This window comes from Theobroma cacao, chromosome 2, assembly GCF_053813885.1.
Source record: "Theobroma cacao isolate CCN51 chromosome 2, ASM5381388v1, whole genome shotgun sequence".
Classification (NCBI taxonomy): domain Eukaryota; kingdom Viridiplantae; phylum Streptophyta; class Magnoliopsida; order Malvales; family Malvaceae; genus Theobroma; species Theobroma cacao.
In genome coordinates, this window is record NC_142640.1 from 1309508 (window position 1) to 1331196 (window position 21689).

Genomic DNA, 21689 nt, shown 5'->3' on the forward strand with positions numbered 1-21689 from the left:
ACGTGAAGGAGATTTTTCCTCTTGATCCGATTTATGAGGAAAGTTTGTAATTGTTCAGTATAAATATAAGTTTTGGAATTTGGATCTGTGTCCTTTGGATCCAAAAGATTTAAGCTCAGTTACTTCTCTGTTTTCCTGCTTAAGCTCTCTTAGCTTCTTCAAATAATTCTTCCAGAAATCAAACACAAAAGTTTTAGTCATTATTTTCTTCAGAGATTATTTCTGTAAAGCTTCACTTGGTCTCCTCCCTCCAATGGTACTTTTTCACCTAGAACTTCAAAACCTTGTAGATGGATTAGAAACTTGTTGGCATGATTTGAGAATTGATAGTTTTATTGAATTGGCCTCATATTGATCAATCAGTTGTGTACAGAAATCAAATAATAAACAAATGTGAAGTATAATTTTTCAATATGATCTGAACATATTGAGGATCTTGTGATCTGTTAAGATTGAGCCGCTGCAGACTTAGGATTTCATTTGAATTGCCTTGCTTTGCTTGTTCTAAACTTTGTCTTCTGAGCTTGCTGCATATCTAGATGATTTGCTGATTTAGTCTTGGAAATTGTCTGCTGCTACTGCTGAATTTTAATTACTAATCTTCTACTGAGCTTGATCTAAGGCAACAGTACTATCTTTCAATTGCAATTCGACACTAATAGCCATTGGTGTAGAGTGAAGGATTTAAACAAGACGGTGTGATGGGGATGATATTTGAAAATTTATATCTACATTATCTTAGGCCGAGCCAATTAATTACTAGGAGAATGCTGCCGAATAAGTTTTAGGTGTTTGCGTTAATTTAGGAACATTCATGTATCCTGATTAAGTTTTTTATTCCTTCTAATTAGATATCAGGGAGTGATATATAATTGAGACTATGGTAAAGACAATCAGATTTCAGTTCAATATCAAAACAGAAGTAAAATATTTAACAACTCCCTCCTATTATTATGCAAAAATCATTTCAGTTCTGTTCACTTTAAATTTGATAAGTGAGTCTATAAAAACATTTACTTTCCAATAGATACACAAAATCTGAATTCTCAATTTCTTTAAAACAGCAGTCGATTTTATTGAACATTTGACAATAAATCCATGACCTTTATCCCTTATCACAGATCCAAGAAATCGTAGCTTAAGAGTCTAATAATTCAATAATCAACCTTTAAATCCATATATTAGCTCATAATACCTCAACAGTCTTCTAATTAAGCTTGATTAAGTCTTTTATCATTCCATGGTATTTTATCAGATGAAAAGGAATAGTGCAAGTAATTCTTGGCAATACTGTTAATATGTTCTTGTGTGTTCCAAAGGATTACCATTATCATTACCATATCCTTTTTTTTTTTTTGGCTCAGTAAAATCTCTATCTGAGCTCACAAAACTGCTAATTAAACTGTTGACAAATTGGATAAAACTTCTTGCTTTTTGTTCTAAAAAGGAAAATAATGCTTACCTTAATTAAATTAGCTAGGATCTTGGGTTTTCCATTTTTAACTAAGATCTTAATTTTCTGGGTGAACGTATATCTCCCTGAATAGCTCCAACTCTATCAATGGAAGCAATTATAGTACATCCATAAAAAGCAAATATTTTAAAGATATTTATATATAAAAAGGAAGCTTAGAATTTTGATAGGAAGCAAAAATGAATTTAGCTGAATGGGAACAACAATATTGTCAACTCAACAAAACAAAAGCTTTTTCAATTCTTGTACCAAATGTCAATTCCGCGGATGGGAATCGTTTTACCATTTTTACATTTTAAACTCTTCCATCTATGGAATTTAGCACGAATTCCTTGAAAAAGAAAGGGCTAAAGGTAAAAGTGGACAATACAAGAATGTTCTTTTACAAACCAAACTGCGAGCACATTAAGTCAATTAAAATACTAACTTAAAAAAAAAAGAGGTCAATTAAATAACAGAAAATCTAAAAGACGAGACCTAAGGTCGAGTGGACGAATCCTGCTGATGGTTCTATGAAGTTTAACGTGGATGGGGCAGCTAGTGGATGCCCAGGAGAAGCTGGAATTGGTGGGATCCTTAGAAACTCTGCAGGTGAGACCAAAATGATGTTTTCCAAGTCAATAGGGATGGGAGATTCTAACCTAGCAGAAGTGCTGGCTATCAAACAGGCCTTCATGATGTTTTCTGCATCAAATTGGAACGGTTCTTATTCTCTGGTCATAGAGAATAAATCAAGTTGATTAGCCTATCCTTTTGAAAAGTTAGTTAACAACTACACTTGACAAAATAAATCAAGACCAAAATTAAAAAGAAACGAAGCTTTTGAACATGGCTATTGAACAGTGAAAGAAACGATGAATAACCAGAGGAACTGTCTTAATCCACTTACAAGGTGCCAAAAATGACAAGCAACTATAAGATTTTGCAAGGAATTTTCCCATGACAACAACAAGGGCCGACTGCACACCAACAAAACAAAAGCTTTTTCAATTCTTGTACCAAATGTCAATTCCGCGGATGGGAATCGTTTTACCATTTTTACATTTTAAACTCTTCCATCTATGGAATTTAGCACGAATTCCTTGAAAGAGAAAGGGCTAAAGGTAAAAGTGGACAATACAAGAATGTTCTTTTACAAACCAAACTGCGAGCACATTAAGTCAATTAAAATACTAACTTTCAAAAAAAAGAGGTCAATTAAATAACAGAAACTCTTCCCTACTTACACCTCATAATGAACGCTTGGAGCCGACTTACGCCAAATAAAATGCACGCTTGGAGCCGACTTACATAATACTGATCGCTTGGAGCCGACTTACGCCAAATAAAATACACGCTAAGTACAGTAGATGCATCTCCTTTCTGTATCTATATATATCAGCTGATTTCGAAAGGATTTAGTACAACTATCTCTTCCTAAGCTAGTAGTACTAAAATTTTCAGACAGCCTTCACCCACCAGCCACCATGCCTCAAGCAACAAAGATCTTCTCAAAGTCACTGACTGACACTGACATCAAAAAAAGGTTGGCGATACCGGCTAAAATCCTGCCTTCCTTACCAGATTTTAATGGAAGCCATGCCGTGACAATTCACCTTATGTACGGCACAAGAACGTGGCCAATTGTTTGCTCCGTCCGCAAAACTGGGTACAAGAAACCTGTTTCTCCGATGGTTGGAGAAATTTTGTTATTTGCAATGATTTCCATGTTGGCGAGGTACTCACGTTGTACAAAGTGCAAGATGAAGAGGGCTCTTTCCACTATAGGGTTGAAGTGGAGAAGCTAGCCACACCATCCGTGGCTCTTTCTGCTCGGGCTCTCTCTTTGAATCATGAGGTAGATGAAACCACTGGCACAAGCCGCACAAAAATCAGCAACTTTCAGCACGATCAAGAGCAACTGCCTAAGGCTGATGCACCGGTCATACAGGAGGGAGCTACCATGGAGCAAGCAGATGCTGCAGCCAATGCGCCGGTCCCTTTCGTTGATCATGTCATTGCCAAACCACCTGGCATGATATTTGGGACTGCTGTGAGTGATGAAGCGACTAAAAACACTAGCTTCAAGCCTGAACATGAGACAAAAATGAAGTTCTTTGGCGTTACGATGGGTATTGGCTTGGTTGAACCACCGCTCGTCAAGGCTCCATTTGATCTCAATGCGTCCGAGAGTACGGTAAGCCTTAACTTGGACTTGGTTCTGGGACAACCAAATCTAACCAAAGAAGAGAGAGACATCAAGGCTCCCTTTGATCTCAATGGGGGTGGTTCACTGGCCGTCTTTGGCACTAGTCAAGCTACTGAAGAAGCATGTTCCGAAAGCACAAAAAGGCTTATCTTGGTTCTGGGACAACGAAACCCACATAATGGAGCAGTGAATTTAGATTTGACTTTGGCGCAGGCCCTTGCCGATACTCCAAGCACTGTATTTGCTCACTCAAAACCACAGTAGGAAGTTATGAGACCGAAGAGAGCTAGAACAACAGCGCGGGAGCTCTTCCAAACCTGTCATGGTCGAGGGTCATAGTCTAAAGTGAACTCTGCTGAATAAGTCCTTGTGTTGATCAATCCGATCGACTCCGTTTCTCTTGTCTATTTTATTTCCCCGCTACTAGAGTTTCTTATCCTGCTACCTTTGGAGATTTGGATTGTGGAGAAAACTGTACGAGTAGTATATGCTTTGTAATCTTTTGGGTTCTGTTCTTGGTTTTATTATATGTTCTTGATATGAATCATATAATACAGTAATAATAATTAACGTGTGAATTAAGGGTCACCAGTTTTTGTTCCTTTTAAGTTTCTCTTTTTTTCTTTTTTTTTTTTTGGTATTTTTAAAGATGATAGATTTCCTTTTTGGCCAGTGGAGATGATTCATTAAAGTAGTGCTTGATTTCACTTTTTGATTTGAGTGAAAAGCCCCATATAATATGACTTAGTTTTTTAGTCTTTCTCAAGCCAAAGTCGTTGTTCACCTCGTTGACCTGCTTTTCTGCCTTCTCCCTTGATCCTCAAAGGGATTCCGGCGGTTTAATCAGATCCAACTCTACTGCCAATTCGTTGGTCGGCAAAATTCAACCCTTTCCAACATGATATGGAGCTAACTATCTGCTTGTTTCATCCAAATCAGTGAGTTCTTTAGGTGATTTTGTTTTGTTTTTCGTAAATTAATTAGCATTTGCTTTATTTCTGGTTGTTTTCTTGGGGAAACACCCAGCTACCCAATTTCCTAGATGCTTGCTATGAATGATTAAAGCTCCATATTCTGGTTTTTTTTTTTTCATATCCTTGCTCCAAAGCATGAAACACCCACCTATTCTCTATCAGAGGAAGAGCACAAGAATAACCGATTGCTGTACTTGATACTTATTCTGCTGACTTAGCAGCAGTTGTATCAAGTGCAGCTAGTTCTCTTCTTCTGATATTCTCATCCCCTTACGTTTAGCTTGCCAAATACAGTAGTATCAACTAATTAGTTACTCGCTGAGCGTATTTAATTTTAATCTCTTGTTGATGTTCAGTTCGATTTTATGTACAATTCTTTTTGTCTTCAGAAATTACTTTGGAGATATAATTTTAGTAGAAAAGTCATTTGATTTGTCAACAATTCAAGTAGTTAACCCAATATTGAAGCATCTTACATATGTTGCCAATCACTTGCACTATGGTAGGCTTACAAGGTTTTCTAGTTTAAAATTTCCATCTCTTCTTTTACCTTTTCTTTTCGTTTTCTTTTTTATAATTGATTAAATCTTTTATCTTCTTAAATGGTTAATTTGGTCAATTAATGGATCTACAATTATAGCATTTTCTTGGCTGCCTATTTTAGACCGATTAAGTACTTTGTCAAGACTAGGTTGAATGTTCATCTTTCTGGAAGTTAGGGATTAATTCTTCTATTCTTTGTTAATTAGTTGTGGTTTGGGGTTCATGTTCTGCCAGAAATAGAACTTTCACAAATTTGCATGAAAGAGCTTCAAAGCGAAAGAGAAAAGTCAAGAAGTTTAACTGACAACAAATTCATACTTAACATATATATCAAATGAACAAATATTGTTTCAAAGAGAAATGAATAAGGCAAGTCACAGGCCGAATGGACTGAGCAAAGCTAGCAATCTCTTACATTTATTTAATATTCAACTATATGGGGCGATGGGCGTACATGAACCCCAAAAAGACCCTTACCCCACGCGAGTCGCCTACACCATCTGTCGAAACATTCCCAATTTGGACAAAACCATGGCAAGCTTGCAGCTGCTGGGGGATCCACTCCACAGCTAAGTGCGTAGTAGTTACACTCAACATTGGAAGCGAAGCAAAAATAGAAAAGAAAGAAGATTCTGATGTTCTTCTTAACATCCGAGGCCTGTGGCAGAAGATGTTTTATTGGTTCGTAAGCAACTGGGAATACGCTGCACGTGTGCTTAGTGGCCAATCAAAACCCACATTGACCGTTGAAAATTGAACAAAACTATTAATTCCACTCACTTGATTCAGTCCAATGATGGAAGTGTGCTGTCTCTACCATGATGTACTTGGGCTTCATTCAAGGAAAATACAAACTTGGGCCGATCAGGGCTTAATTTTTTAGTCAGCTGACTCCTCTCACTTTCTCCATTTGGGATTTTAGCATCTCAGTTAGTGTTTGTACTTGGGAGCCTAAACCTTTACAAGCCGGGTATGGACCAATTAACCTCAGCCTGTTAGTCCGTATTGCTAAAGTTGAATCCCCAGAGGTCTACGTGGGCAATATTGCTCTGCGGACTGCGGGGTAAGTTTAAACAAAGAAGAAAAGAAGAAGAAGAAAGGCATCCATCCACCAGAATGTTATAAACTGACAAAACAGCCATAAACAATTTACTACTCTACTGCTTTCCTTTTCGATCGGAAGCTTATTGGCAAGTGCTCAAGATCGTGTTCCTGGCCGCTGCTTTTTATTCTCTGCTTGTTAATTATTCTTTTCTGAGAAGGGGAGTGCAATATATATTCAGACCAAAATGGTGTTCAACTTTTCATCCCACAGTCCTGTAATTGAATTCCCAAATATTATTTGGACAGTGGCATCCAACTATATATATATATATATTAGAAACTATACACCAGGATTCCACTATTTGTACAGGTATAACAAACCTAGCAAGCAATTTTTTAAATTTGAGAACAGTATTGTTAATGAAAGCTTGAATGCGAATTATAGAAGTTGAACAGCGGCAATGGCTGGAATTTTCTCTCGCAATTTCTGCGTAACAGCCACTCTTTACTGTCATGACCCCTGCTGCTGGACGAACTTTCACTATTGGCTCCTTAGTGGCAATAAATTCAAGAGAAATGCCTGCTGCCCCAGCAAAGGTCATAGCTAAAGTGATAAATGTCCATAAATAGAAGTGAAAACAGGCCATCAACAATCAAAAACAATGCCATATTTTGACTAGGGATTTAAGCCAAATGGAAGGAAAGAGGAAATTAAACAAAAAAGGGCAAAAAATCCGATTATGTATTGCTTTGTCTACCTGACATTTCTAATTTCCTTGTCCCATGTTCTATCATCCTTGCATATCTCCCTTCTCATCAAACAATAAAAAGATGTGAAGTATGATTTGATGATCTAATATGAACAGATTGAAAATCTTGTGATTAGCTTGTTCTAAACTTTGTCTTCTGAGCTTGCTGCATATCTACATGATTTGTTGATTTAGTCTTGGAATTGTCTGCTGCTACTGCTGAATTTCAATTGCTAAACTTCTGTCAGATGTTGATCTTCTACTGAGCTTGATCTAATGCAACAGTACTATCTTTCAATTGAGATTCGACACTGGTAGTCATTGGTGTAATGACTTCTTTAGCATTATCCACGTCTAATTTCTGTAAAAGAAAAACAAACATCTTTAATGTACTTGTGCTGTGATAAAAACTTGCTTGTAATGTTGATCTAACCTCAACATCCAAAAAAAAAAAATTAGTGTACCAAAATATTTAAAGTGAGAATTTGTTTACACGCTGATGCAAAAAGTCATCTGTATAGACCAAGAAGAGTAAATTAAGATGAAATTTTTGACATATAAATAAGTAAACATGTATAAGAATCTGAATTGTGAAAACCATAAACAATAAAAGAACTGCTTAATTTCTAATATCAAGCTCGAAGTGGATTTCATAGATATGAACTTGTCTTTATCAATGAATAGTAAGTTGATTAAGATAACTTTTTTTACATGAAATGTTAATTCACAAACTTTATACGATTATTTCTATTTATTTTAAATTTTATATGAGTTGATAAAAATATTTAATTTCTAATAGATGTGCACAAAATCTAAATTCTCAATTTCTTTTAACCCGTAGTCAAATTCATTGAATATGTACCGATAAATCCATGTCTTTTATCCCTTATCACATATGCAAGAAATCATAACTTTGAGTCTGATTCAATAATTAATAAACCTTTAAATTCAAATATTAGCTTGAAATATCTCAACTGTCTTCTAATTAAGCTAGATTTCATTGGATTATAATCAACCAAAAACTAATTCAGCTCTTGTGATGGTGTTTATCAAATGAAAAAAAGAGTAGTGTGCAAGTAATTCTTAACAATACTATTACTATGTACTTAAAACTACTTACATCAAACTATTGGGAGAATAAGATATCTAATTACTATTACTTAGCTGTTGACAAATCTGATAAAACTTTTTACTTTTTGTTCTAAAAAGGAAAATAATGCTTGCCCTAACAAAATTAGCTAGAATCTTGGGTTTCCATTTTTAATTAGGATCTTAATTCTCTAGGAGTATGTATAGCTACAATTTCTGCTTGAATAGTTCCAACCTTATAAATGGCAGCAATTGTAGTACATCTATAAAGGACAAATTTTAAAGATATATATAAAAAGGAAGCTTATAATTTTTATAGGAAGCAAGTACGAATCTAGTTGATTGTCAACTCAAACGGGATCTAGCTAGCTTATAAAACAAAGAAAAAAGAATACTAATATCCTGTATTGATTAGTCTGTCCTTTAGTAAAGTTAGTTAACAACTTCATTTGACAAAATATGTTCAAGACTAATATTAAAAAAAAAAAACGATGCTTTGAACCAGTCGATTGGACAGCGAGAGAAACGATGAATAACCAGAGGAATTGTCGTACTCCATTTACAAGATGCCAAAAATGGCATGCAACTATGGAATTTTCCCATGACAACAAGACCAGACCGGACACCAACAAAAAACAAAAGCAAATTAAAAGGATTGCAACGTAGACTGTTAGGATCAATTGATAGTCTCTTTTTGAGCAATGAGTTCCTTTTGGAAGGATATTGACACATCCAAAGTAATATAATATATACACCTGAATAAATCAGATGGGAAGTAAAGTCCCAGATTCCTGAGGACGTAGATAAACTTAGTTACCACTTACCACTTGCATTTAGAAAGGAAGGGGGCATTAGTGCAAGTAGGTATTAGCAGATTGATGGTATCATCATCGTCGTTAGTGCAAGCAAACTTTCTACTAATCACATGCCATACATTGTGTAGCTTTGAACCCTCGAATCAGAGATAAAATACTGCCAATTGCCACCGTAAAGTGTAGCTACCTTTACCACCTCTCTCTTGTTCCTAATTTCTTCGATTATCATTTGAACTTTTCAAGTGCTTAATGGGCCTTTGAGCTTGATAGTACGTTATTCTTTGAACTTTTTGGCATTGAAATGTGAAGCAAATTAGATTCCGTATACTAAGCTCTCCAATTATCCTTTTTGATTGATCAAAGCTCCAAAATATTAAACAAATAGAGGCGATGTCATGACTTTGTACATACGGATGACGTTTGAAAATGGATTTTTACAAATTTAACCGTCAACTTTCAAAAAGTAGTCTTTTTCCTCTGTTGAATTATGTGAATTTGGGAGGAGAAATGGCATTTTCTGTTTTATGTTTGTGAATGCAATTGCATCCGGAAGTCCTACTCTGCTGAATCCACAACGATAACCTTTTATAAAAAGAACAAGAGGTGTCATATCAAGTCTTGAGCTAAAAAAATAAAATAATTGTAACAACATATCAAATCAAGTTATGGAAAAAGATAATACTACCAAAAGGAAATTGGTGCCCGACATCAATTGTTAGGACTCCTAAACAAAAAATGAAATTGACCTTTTCAACTCTTAACAAAGAATTGACAATGGCTGGCGGTCGTCGACCTGGAATAAGCATGTGAAATTAATAAGCATAATGCTTTGCTTTTCAAAAAAAAAAAAATAGGCATAATTCTTTGTAAATGATTGCTTTTATTTGAGAAAAAAAGAATCTTTGTAATGAGATTTACACGCTTACCCCTAACGATTTCACGACCTCCTCTGACAAGAAAAGAGGGGCAATTTTTTTTGGTAGGTTAGCACTTTCACACTTTGAACCAAAAACAAACCAATGGACACCTGGACGGTATTGCTAGCATATAACACTATGCTCTGGTTTTTTTTTTTTTCATATCCACGCTCCAAAGCCTGAAACACCCACCTATTCTCTATAAGAGGAAGATCACAAGCAGAACCGATTGCTGCACTTGATACCTGTTCTGCTGACCTAGCAGCAGTTGTATCAAGTGCAGCTTGTGCTCTTCTTCTGATATTCTCATCCCCATTACGTTTATCTTGCCAAATTAAAATTGGTCAAAAGACCACTCTTATATCTGCACTCTTTAATTTTATTCAATTTAATCTCTTTATTCAAAATTAAAATAATTTATTTTTTTAATTTTAAAAATTACGTCAATTTAATCTATTTTCTTAACGACATTCAATTTTATTATTAAAGATAACATCATCGTTGAAGTCAATTATAACATCATCAATGATGACGTTAATGATGACATGATCATCGTTGACGTCAATAATGATATTATCGTTAACGTGTTATATTTTGATGATGTGACATTTGATATGATGATGTGACATATAATGAATTCTTTATGCCGTTTTAGCCCTCGAAAACTCTTCCATCTCTTATTGGATTTAGCATGAATTCCTTTAAAAGGAAACGCTAAATGTAAGTACGTTTGATGCATCCGGTTTGTGCATACTATATATATAGCTCATATCAAAAGGATTTAGTACCGCTCTCTCTTCCTATCCTAGTAGTAGTAAAACTTTCAGACAGCCTTTACCCACCATCCACCATGCCTCAAGCAATAAAAATCTTCTCAAAGTCATTGACTGAAACTGACATCAAAAAAAGGTTAGTGATCCCGGCTAATATCCTGCCTTCCTTACCATATTTCAATGGAAGCCATGCCGTGACAATTCACCTTATGTATGGAACAAGGATGTGGCCAATTGTCTGCTCTATCCGCAAAACTGGGTACAAGAAACCTGTTTTCTCTGGTGGTTGGAGAAATTTTGTTATTTGTAATGACTTCCATGTTGGTGAGGAACTCACGTTGTACAAAGTGCAAGATGAAGCGGGCTCTTTCCACTATAGGGTTGAGGTGGATAAGCTAGCCACACCATCCGTCGCTCTTTCTGCTCGGGCTCTCTCTTTGAATCATGAGGTCAATGAAACCACTGTCACAAGCCCCAAAAAATTCAGCAACTTTAAGCACCAGCAAGAGCAACCGCTTAAGGCTGATGCACTGGTCAAACAGGAGGGAGCTATCATGGAGCTAGCCGATGCTGCAGCTGATGCGCCAGTACCTTTCGTTGATCATGTTATTGCCAAACCAACTGGCAGGATATTTGGGACTGGTGTTAGTGGTGAAGCGACTAGCAAGGCTCATTTCAAGCCTGAACATGAGACAGAAATGGAGATCTTTGGCATGGGTGAACCACCGCCCCGTGCATGCTATATGACCAAAGAAGAGAGGGACATCAAGGCTCCCTTTGATCTCAATGAAAGTGGTTCACTGGCCGCATTTGGCACTAGTCAAGCTACTGGAGAAGCATATTACAAGAGTACAGGAAGGATTAGCTTGGACTTGGTTCTGGGACAACCCAGTCCATATAACTGAGCAGTGAATCTAGATTTGACTTTGGTGCAGTCCATTGTCGATACTCGCTAGAGGACATGAAGCACCGTATTTGGTCACGCAGTGCTAGAGCTTTCCAAGCCTACCACGGTCGAGGATCATAGTCTAAAGTGAACTCTGCAGAATAAGTCCTTGTGTTGATCGGTCCAATTTCGTATAGTCTCGTCTTTTTTTATTTCCCGTTACTTTTTAATCTAGATTAGGATTGTGGAGAATACTATAGGAGTAATATTAATATCCAATATGCTTTTTAATCTTTAAGGTTCTGTTTTTTGTTTTATTGCGCTGTTGATGTAAATCATATAATAGAGTAAGATATAAACTTGTGAGCCAAGGGTCTACAGTTTTTGTTTCTTTTTGCTTTTTGGGCAACAAAGATGATTCTTCATTAAAGTAGATGCTTGTTATATTACTCAACGGAAATTCTCCGAGTAAAATATATTATATTTTGCTCCTCGCCAAACTGTACATGCACCTTACGTATGTGATTGACGAAAACACGTACAACAAGGTATGAGTGGCTCCAAGAAACGATAACAATTAAAACAAGCAATTGAGATGCGAATTAAGAGTCTAAAAGTCTTTTAATCTGCTAGAAATTACAAATGATCAATATTGAAGCTCTATCCGCGTGCCCCTGGTCAGAGAGCTGTGAAACAGAGACAGAGGCCATGGAAATTCATCTCGACAATCTTAGGTGAGAAATAGACAAAATTTCGGTGAGAGAGTCTAGTCATCTTTCTCATAGAAAACGAATGGGAAGAAGGCGAAAGAAAAAAGTTGGGCCTCTACCATGTACCCCTACTATAGTTTCTCTAGTTTATATTACGTTAAATATGAACAAAGAAACTGAAAAGCGTTGCGAATGTGAACAAAGAAGGTAACAACAAAACCACACATTAGTCAAACACCGTTTCACCTCTCTCTCTCTCTCTCTCTCTTTGAGTGTGCGACAACTTGTAGGACCAGTCAATCCATGAAGCTTTCAGAGCATTTAAAGCATGTTAGACAATATGAATACAGACCAATATGCCTCGCGTAGGCGACATTTTTCCAATCTAAGTGCCCCAGTCCCCATCTTGATCAGTGATCAGTGACTTCTTTAGCCTCGTTTTCTCTAGAAGACTAAAGATGTTTAAGCTGTAATTTACATCTCATATTGCTTCCTTCAATTGTTATTTTTCTTGGTGCCTGTCAATTGTCATAAGTTTTGATCATGACATACCTAGCCAAAACTAGGAGCATATTTATATTAGAACGGGATAAATGGACTGAGACAGTGTCTTCTGATTGCACAAGTTTAAACTCGGGTTCATTCACCTTCATGATATATGCTTTACATTGTTAGGAATTGGGATCCTAAACCTCTAGCAAGCCGGAGATGTACTAATTAACATCAAACCTGTTAGTCCGTATTGCTAAAGTTGAACTTCGATAGGTCTCTGTCGACAATATTGCTGAGCCGACTGCAGGAATTAAAACAAAGAAGAAGAATAAAGACATCCATGCACTAGAATGCTATAAATTGGCAAAACAGTCATAAGCAATTTACTAATGTACTGCTGTCCTTGTTGGAAGCTTATCGGCAAATGCTCAAGATCTTGTCCCTGGTCCTCTGTTACTATTTTTCTGCCTGTTCTTCTTTTCTGATAAGGGGTGTCATGATATATAGTGTCATTAAAAATAGAAACTGGGTACCGAGAGTCCGATATTCAGACAAAAATGGTTTTCATCATTTCATCCTATATTCCTGTAACAGAATTCTGAAAACTTTTATTTTAACACTGGCATCCAACTAAATATATATATCAGAAACTATACACCAGGATTCCACTATTCATACAGGTTTTTCTTTGAGAGCAATATCGTTAATGAGAACTTGAATGCAAGTTATAGAAGTTGAACAGCGGCTATGGCTGGAATTTTCTCTCGCAATTTCTGGGTAACAGCCACTCTAACTGTCATGACCCCTGCTGCTGGACCCGTGATTCGAACTTTCACTATTGGCTCCTCAATGGCAACTAATTCAAGAGAACCACCCGCTGCCCCGACAAGGTAGGGCCTAATTTCTTCAAGCACCTGAACATAAACAAGTGCACAATAAGTTAACAATGTATTTCTAATTTCTTCACAACATGATATGCAAGTGCACGATATCTTATTATTAATACCAATGATTACACTTCAATTTTGGGTTCTATATGACGGTAAATAGTGGCAAAGATGCAGCCACATAGCTAGAAGAATATATGTCCATAAATAGAAGTGAAAATAGGGCCAATCAACAATAAAAAACAATGCCATACTTTGACTAAGGATTTAAGCCAAATGGAAGGAATGAGAAAATTAAACAGAGGACAAAAAGCCTAAACCATATGTAAACACAATTACACTCATTCAGGTGAAACGGAGGATGGCCAATTCAAGCAATATACTAGGACAGAAATATGTTAAACTTAGAGCAAGTGGGCATCAAAAGTTATCCTAGAAATCTAAATTACTCTCAGTTCTGCAAGAATCAACAGCACAAGGATAATGTTGATTGGGAACCCAGTGAAAGTTTGAACTAGGAAACAATAAAATTGAAAAGAAGGTTCGCCTGGCTGCCACAATTCAATTAATTAATCTACAGAAATGATTTAATATGGTGATTAAATTGGAATGCCAGATACGGTACACAATAAACATATTTTTCATGTTTGTCAACTCAAGGGATGAATTCAAAAGATGTTTGCCAGTGATGAGATTATTACTGCAAAGTTTCACCTAGTTTCCTCCATTGGTACTCTTTCCCTTACAACTCTAAAACCTTATGGATGGTTTAGAAACTTGTTCACATGATTTAAGAATCAGTGAAAATTTTCATTGAGGTTTCTTCATTAGTACTCTTTTTCAATACCAAAACCTTAGGTATTATCCCTCAACTAGAAGAAAGGGGAAAAAAACAATCAAAGAATTGTAACAAGTCTTGAACTACAGAGCTCAAATCCAGTCTGCATCCTCAAATCCTCTAGATTCATTTTCCCAGCCAGTCGGTTCCATTTATTTAGTTGGTCTTCAGAAAATCAACAGATCACTTATGCTTTCACCATATTGACTTACTCTGTCAATCATTCTTTCTTAGTAAAAGTATAAAATGTGAAGCAAGATGCAGGTTTCCATATATGGTAGAGATGAAAGGAGAATATAAGTATTTAGAGCTAATAAGGCTGTGCTGCAATTACCATCTCAATATTTTCTTCATTCAGCTCAAGGCCAGTTTCTTCATCAGTTATCGGTTCCACTGCAACAATTTCAGGTATCTTTTCCATTAAACGTTTCTCAATACCCATCTTCATTGTCATAACAGAACTCGGACAGGAGCCACACGCTCCTTGTAGCTTCAACCTTACAACATTGCCATCAATCTCATGTAATGCCACATTCCCCCCATCAGCAATGAGATATGGTCGAACTTCATCCAACACACTTTCGACATTCTCTGCTGTTAGTGGCAATTCCAAGGCTGAATCAGGAGTAGCTACAGCCTTGACAACTGCAAGAACCGACAAAACAAGCTTCTATAGATTCAGAACACCTTAAACGATCCAACAATTCAAAGGGAAAAATAGGAAGAAGATATTTGCATCTATGACCATCTAAATCAAATAGGTATTTAATTATTCAAAAAAATATTCATAAACCATGTGCTGAACATGTTAAAAATTGTTCACGTACTGCATATGCAGATAAACTAAACATCTAATTGTCGAAAGCAATAAACTCTAGTTTTTAACATAATCATTTGCAGGAATTTAAAAGAAAAATAAATAAATAAAGCAATAGCAATCTACATATATATTGATAAAATAAAATATTGAAAAACAATAAATGAAAAAGAGCCAGCTCCAACTATGCTCTTTAGGTGAAGAGAGATAACATTTCAACATTCAAGCTGTAACGAATGATTTTTCCCTAACTAATTAGAGGTAACAGGCTTCAAAATTAATCTAAAATTAGAACAAACAAATCGGAAAGGAAAGAAACTGACCTGTCCTCCGCGTGAGAGCAGGTGATCGAATCCGCACACAACGCCATGAACTGCGCCGCGCCGGATTACGCCCCTTCGCGAGAGAAACTCTGGTGCCAAAGAAGCTCGAGGGCTGGGCATATCAGAAATTATTATCACAATCTCGAAAATTCGAATCAAATTTTCAGAAAAAGATAGCAGAGAGAACAAACCTTGGTAGTCGTGGGACGAGAGCAGGAAGGTTCTAGGGTTTGATGGGCCCTGCAGCAATATGTTGGACTAACAACCACGGCTTGCATCTCCAAATCAATCAAAAAATATTTGATTTGGACGGATAAAGCTGATAAGTAATCAAAACAAATTTGCGATTGATCACTCCTTTCGTTTCTAAACTTCAAAAATTTTCCTGGTGGATTTCTAGTTTGAACGAGTTTCAGATGATGTTTGGCTGGAATCTAGGAATGAATTTTATGTTTGCGGTGATTGTGCGGTGGGGGATATTTGAAGCTTTTCGGTCCTCCAAGCGCAAGCTGACAAGAGCCCTTAGCTCAGCATCTAGTTAGCTTCTACAAATTAAAGTTTTCTTCTTCATTTTCTTTTCTTTTTTTTAATTTATCTTTTAATAATAAATTTTGTTTCAAAAAAATGTTATAAATCAATAATTTTATTTAGTAACAAAATTATCAAAATATCATTAATTTATAAATTAATTTTTTTATTTATACTCAAATTTAAAAATATTTTAATAATTTTATTAAAAATTTAACTATATAACTCATTCAAAAAAATTTTATTTATAAAAATTAACTAAAAAAAGAATACCGTATGATATGTAAAAAACAATTTAAAATTACAAAAAAGCAAGTGAAATTTACTTTAAAATTTGATAAAAAAAAAACCTTATTCTTTTAAAAAAAATAAAAAAAAATCAAAATTTGAATATGAGTCAAAGCTATATGACCTAATTAGTCAATTTGATTGAATTTTGAGTTTTGCCTTGGATTCAAATAGTTTATGTCGAGATGATCCTTATTCAACCTCAAAATTTTTTAAATGAAAAACAACATTCTCTTATTTCCTTTTGGTGCTATGCTTTGATAAAGCCTAATTTATAATATAATTCATCATTTTTTTTTGTATTATATGTGCATTTAATGGAATTTATCTTTACGTTTTTTTTCTAATTTTCGCTATCAAGTATCTAAGAAAATAAAATTTTAATGAAGGCCAATAAAATTAGAATAAAAGATTTTTTTATGAATATTTATAAATTGGAGTTATCCTTTCAATTTTCACCTCGCAAAAAAAATATTTTATGCTTTAAAAAAAATTTATACTTGTATATAAACAATTTATTGGTTTGATAATTGATTTATTGATAATATTATATTTTGATTTGATTGTATGTATATATAAAATTTCGTCAAAATTCTATCGATAATGTATCAATATCTATTTCGTCAAATTTTAGTTGCAAATTTGTCGAAATTTTTCAAGTAGTGATAAAACGTAATACTGGTAGATCATAGGCGGATTGCCTGGTTTACCAAGAAGTAGAGAAGCACATTATTTTTTAACATGAAACATGAATTTGTTTAATTACATTGGACAAATACGAACAAACCTTCCATAAAAGCGAAATATGAGAGAAAATTAAACCAAATAAAACAAACACTTTGTGAAAACATCGAACCCTTTTGTCTTTTAATTCAGTACATTTGAGGAGATGAGAAGAGAGGGTTGTGAAGGGTAGTAGGCGATCCTTTTTTCTTGAAAAGCCAATCTCCCACGAGAGGAACGATGGGCTTCTTCTTCATCATCTTTCTCTCCCTTTTGCCCCCGAAGTATCCTTCCTTCTCGCCGAAGCTCAATATCTGAGACAACGTTGGGTTGTTCTCCATTCTTTTCTTCAACTCCCTCCTCCGCTCTTCCTCTCTCGCTATGTCTTCTCCGTTTCCCACATCGAAACTCACGGTTCTTGGTATTGACGTCGACGTCGCTGCACTTTTAGCCGCCGCCGCCTCAGCTTGAGCCAACTTAGACATGTTCTTGTGAAGTTCGGCGTTAAGAGAAGCCAACGCTATTTCTGTCTCGGATTCTCTCTCCTTCAGCAACTTCAGGTCCGCCTTTGTTTCCTGCAGCTCAGCCTCGAGTTTCTTCAAGGTGTCCAGAACTCCTTGATGGTTACTCTCCTCGTGATCATGTTCTTTACGGCTTTGGGGACTTGGTGAAAACCAGGTGATTTCTTGGCTAGGAGGGCGGCTGTAAGTGTAAGACTTCGGAGTGTATATCTCCCCAACGAGAAGGCGCTCACCAAAAACTGCGACCGCTTCTTTGACAGAGCGAAAAGGGCGCGAAGTGTCAACGTTGGAGCGATAGTCTTTGGGTGGCTTTGGAGACGGAATAGGAGCTTGGGTTTCCATAGTACCTAGAGAATGAAAGAGTTTTTGCGTATGGGACTATGGAGAAGAGGGAGTGGGAATATTTGATAACGAGTTTGGTTTGAGATTTCTTTGCTTTTACTACAAAATATCACGCAGAGAGAGAGGTAGAAAGGTAAAGGAGGGGAGATATGGAAATGAGCAGATTGTTGTTTGAAGGTTAAGCCTAGGGGGTACGTGAAGTGGACTGGTTAACCAATAGGGGTAACAGTCACGTCCGGCCACACGTGCGGCGCATCAGGGAGACGGCCCCTGACCCCATGCTTTGAAGCTGCTTTTAGGTGCTTTGTAATTTGCAATGATCAGTGAGTCAATCAGATTAAAGGGAATCATTGTTTGTGTCACATCCTGGAAGAAGATAACACAACGCCGAACTGTAAGTTAAACACAAAAGGAAGACTGTTGAAAACTACTAGAGTCGTTGCTAATTGAACAAGTACCTCTTCCATTGTAATCTGTTCATGGAGGTCAATTGCTTGGGCAAAGATATGATTAACGTCGGCAATGTCATGAGAGAGAGAGCTCTTAAATAGTAAAAGGACGAGCTTTATTGTCTTACCACTTCACGAATTTAATGAAATGTAATTGCTAAATACAAAGTATTAAACTACTAAAAAAATTAATATTATAATATTTGATGTATATATGAAAAAAATAATATTACAGATTTTGATTTATAAGTAACTCACTGAAACTATGGTATTAATTTCCAAAATTACATACTATCATATCATGCATCATATATAAGGTAAGTTTAATATATTGAAATGTTTTTTATAATATAAATTTCAACGTTTGGTTTGGTGTGGTTTGGAGTACTTTGAAGTGTGGTTTGCATGCTTCTCACGAAGGTGAACTTGAAGTGTGGTTTGGTGTACGTATTAAGCAGCTTAATTAGTGTTTACTTACAAATAAGGATCCCTGTACAAGATTAATTTTAGATATTTTTATTATAAATTCGAGATAAATTTAAATTAAAATCTAAATAATTTTGCTTACTAACTGGTACTGCATAGCTTAACAAGCTCTTCCATTTGACAATCTTTGGTAGTAAAAAACCCCCAAGCAGTAAGCATGCCAAAAAAAAGGGTAATTTTCATTCTGCCATTGGAGTAATGGGATGGCTATTAGCATTAAAGCCCTTTTTTTTATAATGTCCAGAGCATCCAACTTAATTGCAGCTTTTATAACAAAGTAAATTCTAATCCATTGACCAACCTTTTACACTTACCGAAAGCTACCAAGGCGGATCAAAGGATAAAAAATTCTTAATTTTAAACATATAAAGTAGGTCGTTGAAATATAATTAAATTTTCATTTTTTATTAAAAATAATTAAACCCTTAATTCTTTATATTTTTTTAAAATAATAACTTGATTTTGGAACAATCACGTACTATGATATGACAAACGTCGATACCATTACATTGAATTAATTATATTTTTCCTTCAAAGTTCCCATCATTCATGGACTCTTTTAAATAAAATAGTAAGAATTTTAGATGGTTTATTTTATTTTATCATTATGCCTTAAATTTATTATAATAGTTTTAATCTTAAGCTGGCTTTCGTCAAGTACTTATTATCCGTTTAGAAACGCGGCCGGTCGCAAAGAATTTGGAAGACTAATATTCTCAAGCTTGTCTTATCTTTCAAGTAGTTACACTAGTTTTAAATTAACAATAGCATTGCTATATATTTTCTTTATGTATAGTTCCATCAATAACTTTGAGATGCTTACAACCAATCCTTTTCACGATAAGATGTGCGTTTTGGGCTTTCCTTCTTCCTGGGTAAAATACAAAAGCTTCAAACAAATTCATATGATGATCAAACGACAAAATGGTTTTGACCAGTCTTTTAACGACTCCGATGTGTTTATACTAAAAATTTGTTCATGCAGAAGAACAGAATATCCTCCCTGAATCGAGACAAATCCAGATGTTTGGCTGTAGGAAACATTAAGGACAAACTACAAACTTGTCTCCTTTTGAGCTCAGAATGCTTTCCCATGCCACTTATAAAATCAGATTCATTTGCAGAGAAGAAAACAGTAGTATCAATGGCGATTATCTTCTCCAAAATTCTTACTAAGACCGACGTAGAGAAGAGATTGTCGATTCCCACTAAGCATCTGAAGTCCTTCCCGTGCTTCCAAGGTGGCCATGCAGTGAACTTTCGGGCTATAGATGAAAGTGGGAAAGTGTGGCCTCTTCAGTGCTCCATCCGAAAAGGAAAATATCTGAAGCCTGTTGTTTTTAGAGGTTGGGTTGAATTTGTGAGGAGCAATAAGCTTGAAGTGAGTGATAAGATCAAGTTTTACGGTGAACCAGGAGGAGAGTACATGATTAAAGTGAAGAAACCTGTCAAGGTATTTGGAGCTATCATTGGTTATGCACCCGCTCACGGATGAAGATGATGCTTGGAGCTTTCTGTTCATTTCCATGTAAATAAATAACCATGATTTCTATGTTAAAGCCGTGTTAATGATTAAGTGTCTACTGTTTGTGTAAATCGTGACTTCTACTCTGTGTAAATCTTACTTAAAATTCTTAAACTATTTAAAAAAAATTAAATAAATTTTTTTTTCTTTTTTTTTGAAAGATGAGTCAGAGTGATAAAATAAGTGAGGAGCCTATGTTGCCCAGACCGAAAAACTTCCAATCCAACAACTGAATCATTCCAGTCGAAACCCCGGCACAGCCTAAACGTAGACAGCATAGTCCTTTTTTTTTTCTTCTTTTCTTTTCTCTTTTGTTTTTTACTCTTTTTCACTTTTCTTTTTCTTTTTTTTTTATAAATTAATATAATTAAATCCATTAAATTTAACAAAGCATAGACAGCATAGTCCTAAACGTAGAAAGAAGGAAGACAAACCTAAAGGAAAGACCTGAGGGGATAACTAAAATTCCCTTAACTTCCTTGACCAAACTACAGGTGACAAAGGAGAAGAGCAAACAAAAAGGATCTCGCAAACAGAACCCCATTGCAAGGAATACCCCCTTGAGCAGGAACGCGACAATCCAGTTCCCATGCCCCCCACTCACCCCTTCAAGAGAGAAAGATCCCCCACCCCTTCACCAAAAAAAAAAAAAAGCTCAAAAAAGGAATGAGCCCTTACAGCCCGAAAAGGAGAACCCTTACAACCCGAAAAAGGAGCGTCCCAAGACCGACAGAAGGAGCCATTGATAAGGAGAGAAAAAGGCCGTTCCGTCCACCCCGTAAAGAAAACATCCACACTCACCCACCCCCAAATGTGACAAAACACAGAAAGGCACCTGTCCCATAAATTTTTGTTTTTCTATCGTATTTAATTAAGCTGATGTATTTTTATTTTGATGAAATATGTTTTTTATGATTAATAATTTAATTAAAATATTATTATTATTTTATATCCATATACGAATATTATATCAGTAAAAAATAAGATAAATATTAAATATATAAATATAAATTTTTTATAGTCTATCATATATGTATTTTGAGTTAAAAATATAAATTCGTAATTTATAAGCTTACTTAAATTCTATTTTTAAACTTATGACCATATGAGTATGAATTTTATCCATGAAAGATAAGATAACTCTATTTTTAAAGTTTAAGCAATACGAAATTAAATTTAAGTTTCGATCCATAATACGTGATTTGTATACTTACTTAAATTATATTTTAGAGTTTAAGCTGCACGGACATAAGGTTAGGCAACACTTTAATATTACGTGGGTGAAAATCCCCAAATCACACAGAGTTG

At 35.5% G+C, this 21689-nt stretch overlaps 3 protein-coding genes across 3 annotated transcripts; 1 reads left to right on the forward strand and 2 right to left on the reverse strand.

Annotated features, from left to right (window-relative positions):
• Nucleotides 1-13200: 13200 nt before the first annotated feature.
• On the reverse strand, nt 13201-16009 carry NFU2 (NIFU-like protein 2). Its single transcript, XM_007041228.3, has 4 exons — nt 15711-16009; nt 15520-15631; nt 14714-15024; nt 13201-13568 (listed from the first exon to the last, which is right to left on the reverse strand). Exons 1-4 carry the CDS (start codon nt 15795-15797, stop codon nt 13380-13382), a joined length of 699 nt encoding a protein of 232 aa, XP_007041290.2. The 5' UTR covers nt 15798-16009; the 3' UTR covers nt 13201-13379.
• A 1055-nt stretch (nt 16010-17064) lies between these two features.
• On the reverse strand, nt 17065-18025 carry LOC18607196 (WEB family protein). Its single transcript, XM_018115092.2, has one exon. It carries the CDS (start codon nt 17919-17921, stop codon nt 17208-17210), a length of 714 nt encoding a protein of 237 aa, XP_017970581.1. The 5' UTR covers nt 17922-18025; the 3' UTR covers nt 17065-17207.
• Nucleotides 18026-20000: 1975 nt separating this feature from the next.
• LOC148763900 (putative B3 domain-containing protein Os08g0157700) lies at nt 20001-20351 on the forward strand. Its single transcript, XM_088803265.1, has one exon. It carries the CDS (start codon nt 20001-20003, stop codon nt 20349-20351), a length of 351 nt encoding a protein of 116 aa, XP_088659391.1.
• Nucleotides 20352-21689: the final 1338 nt, after the last annotated feature.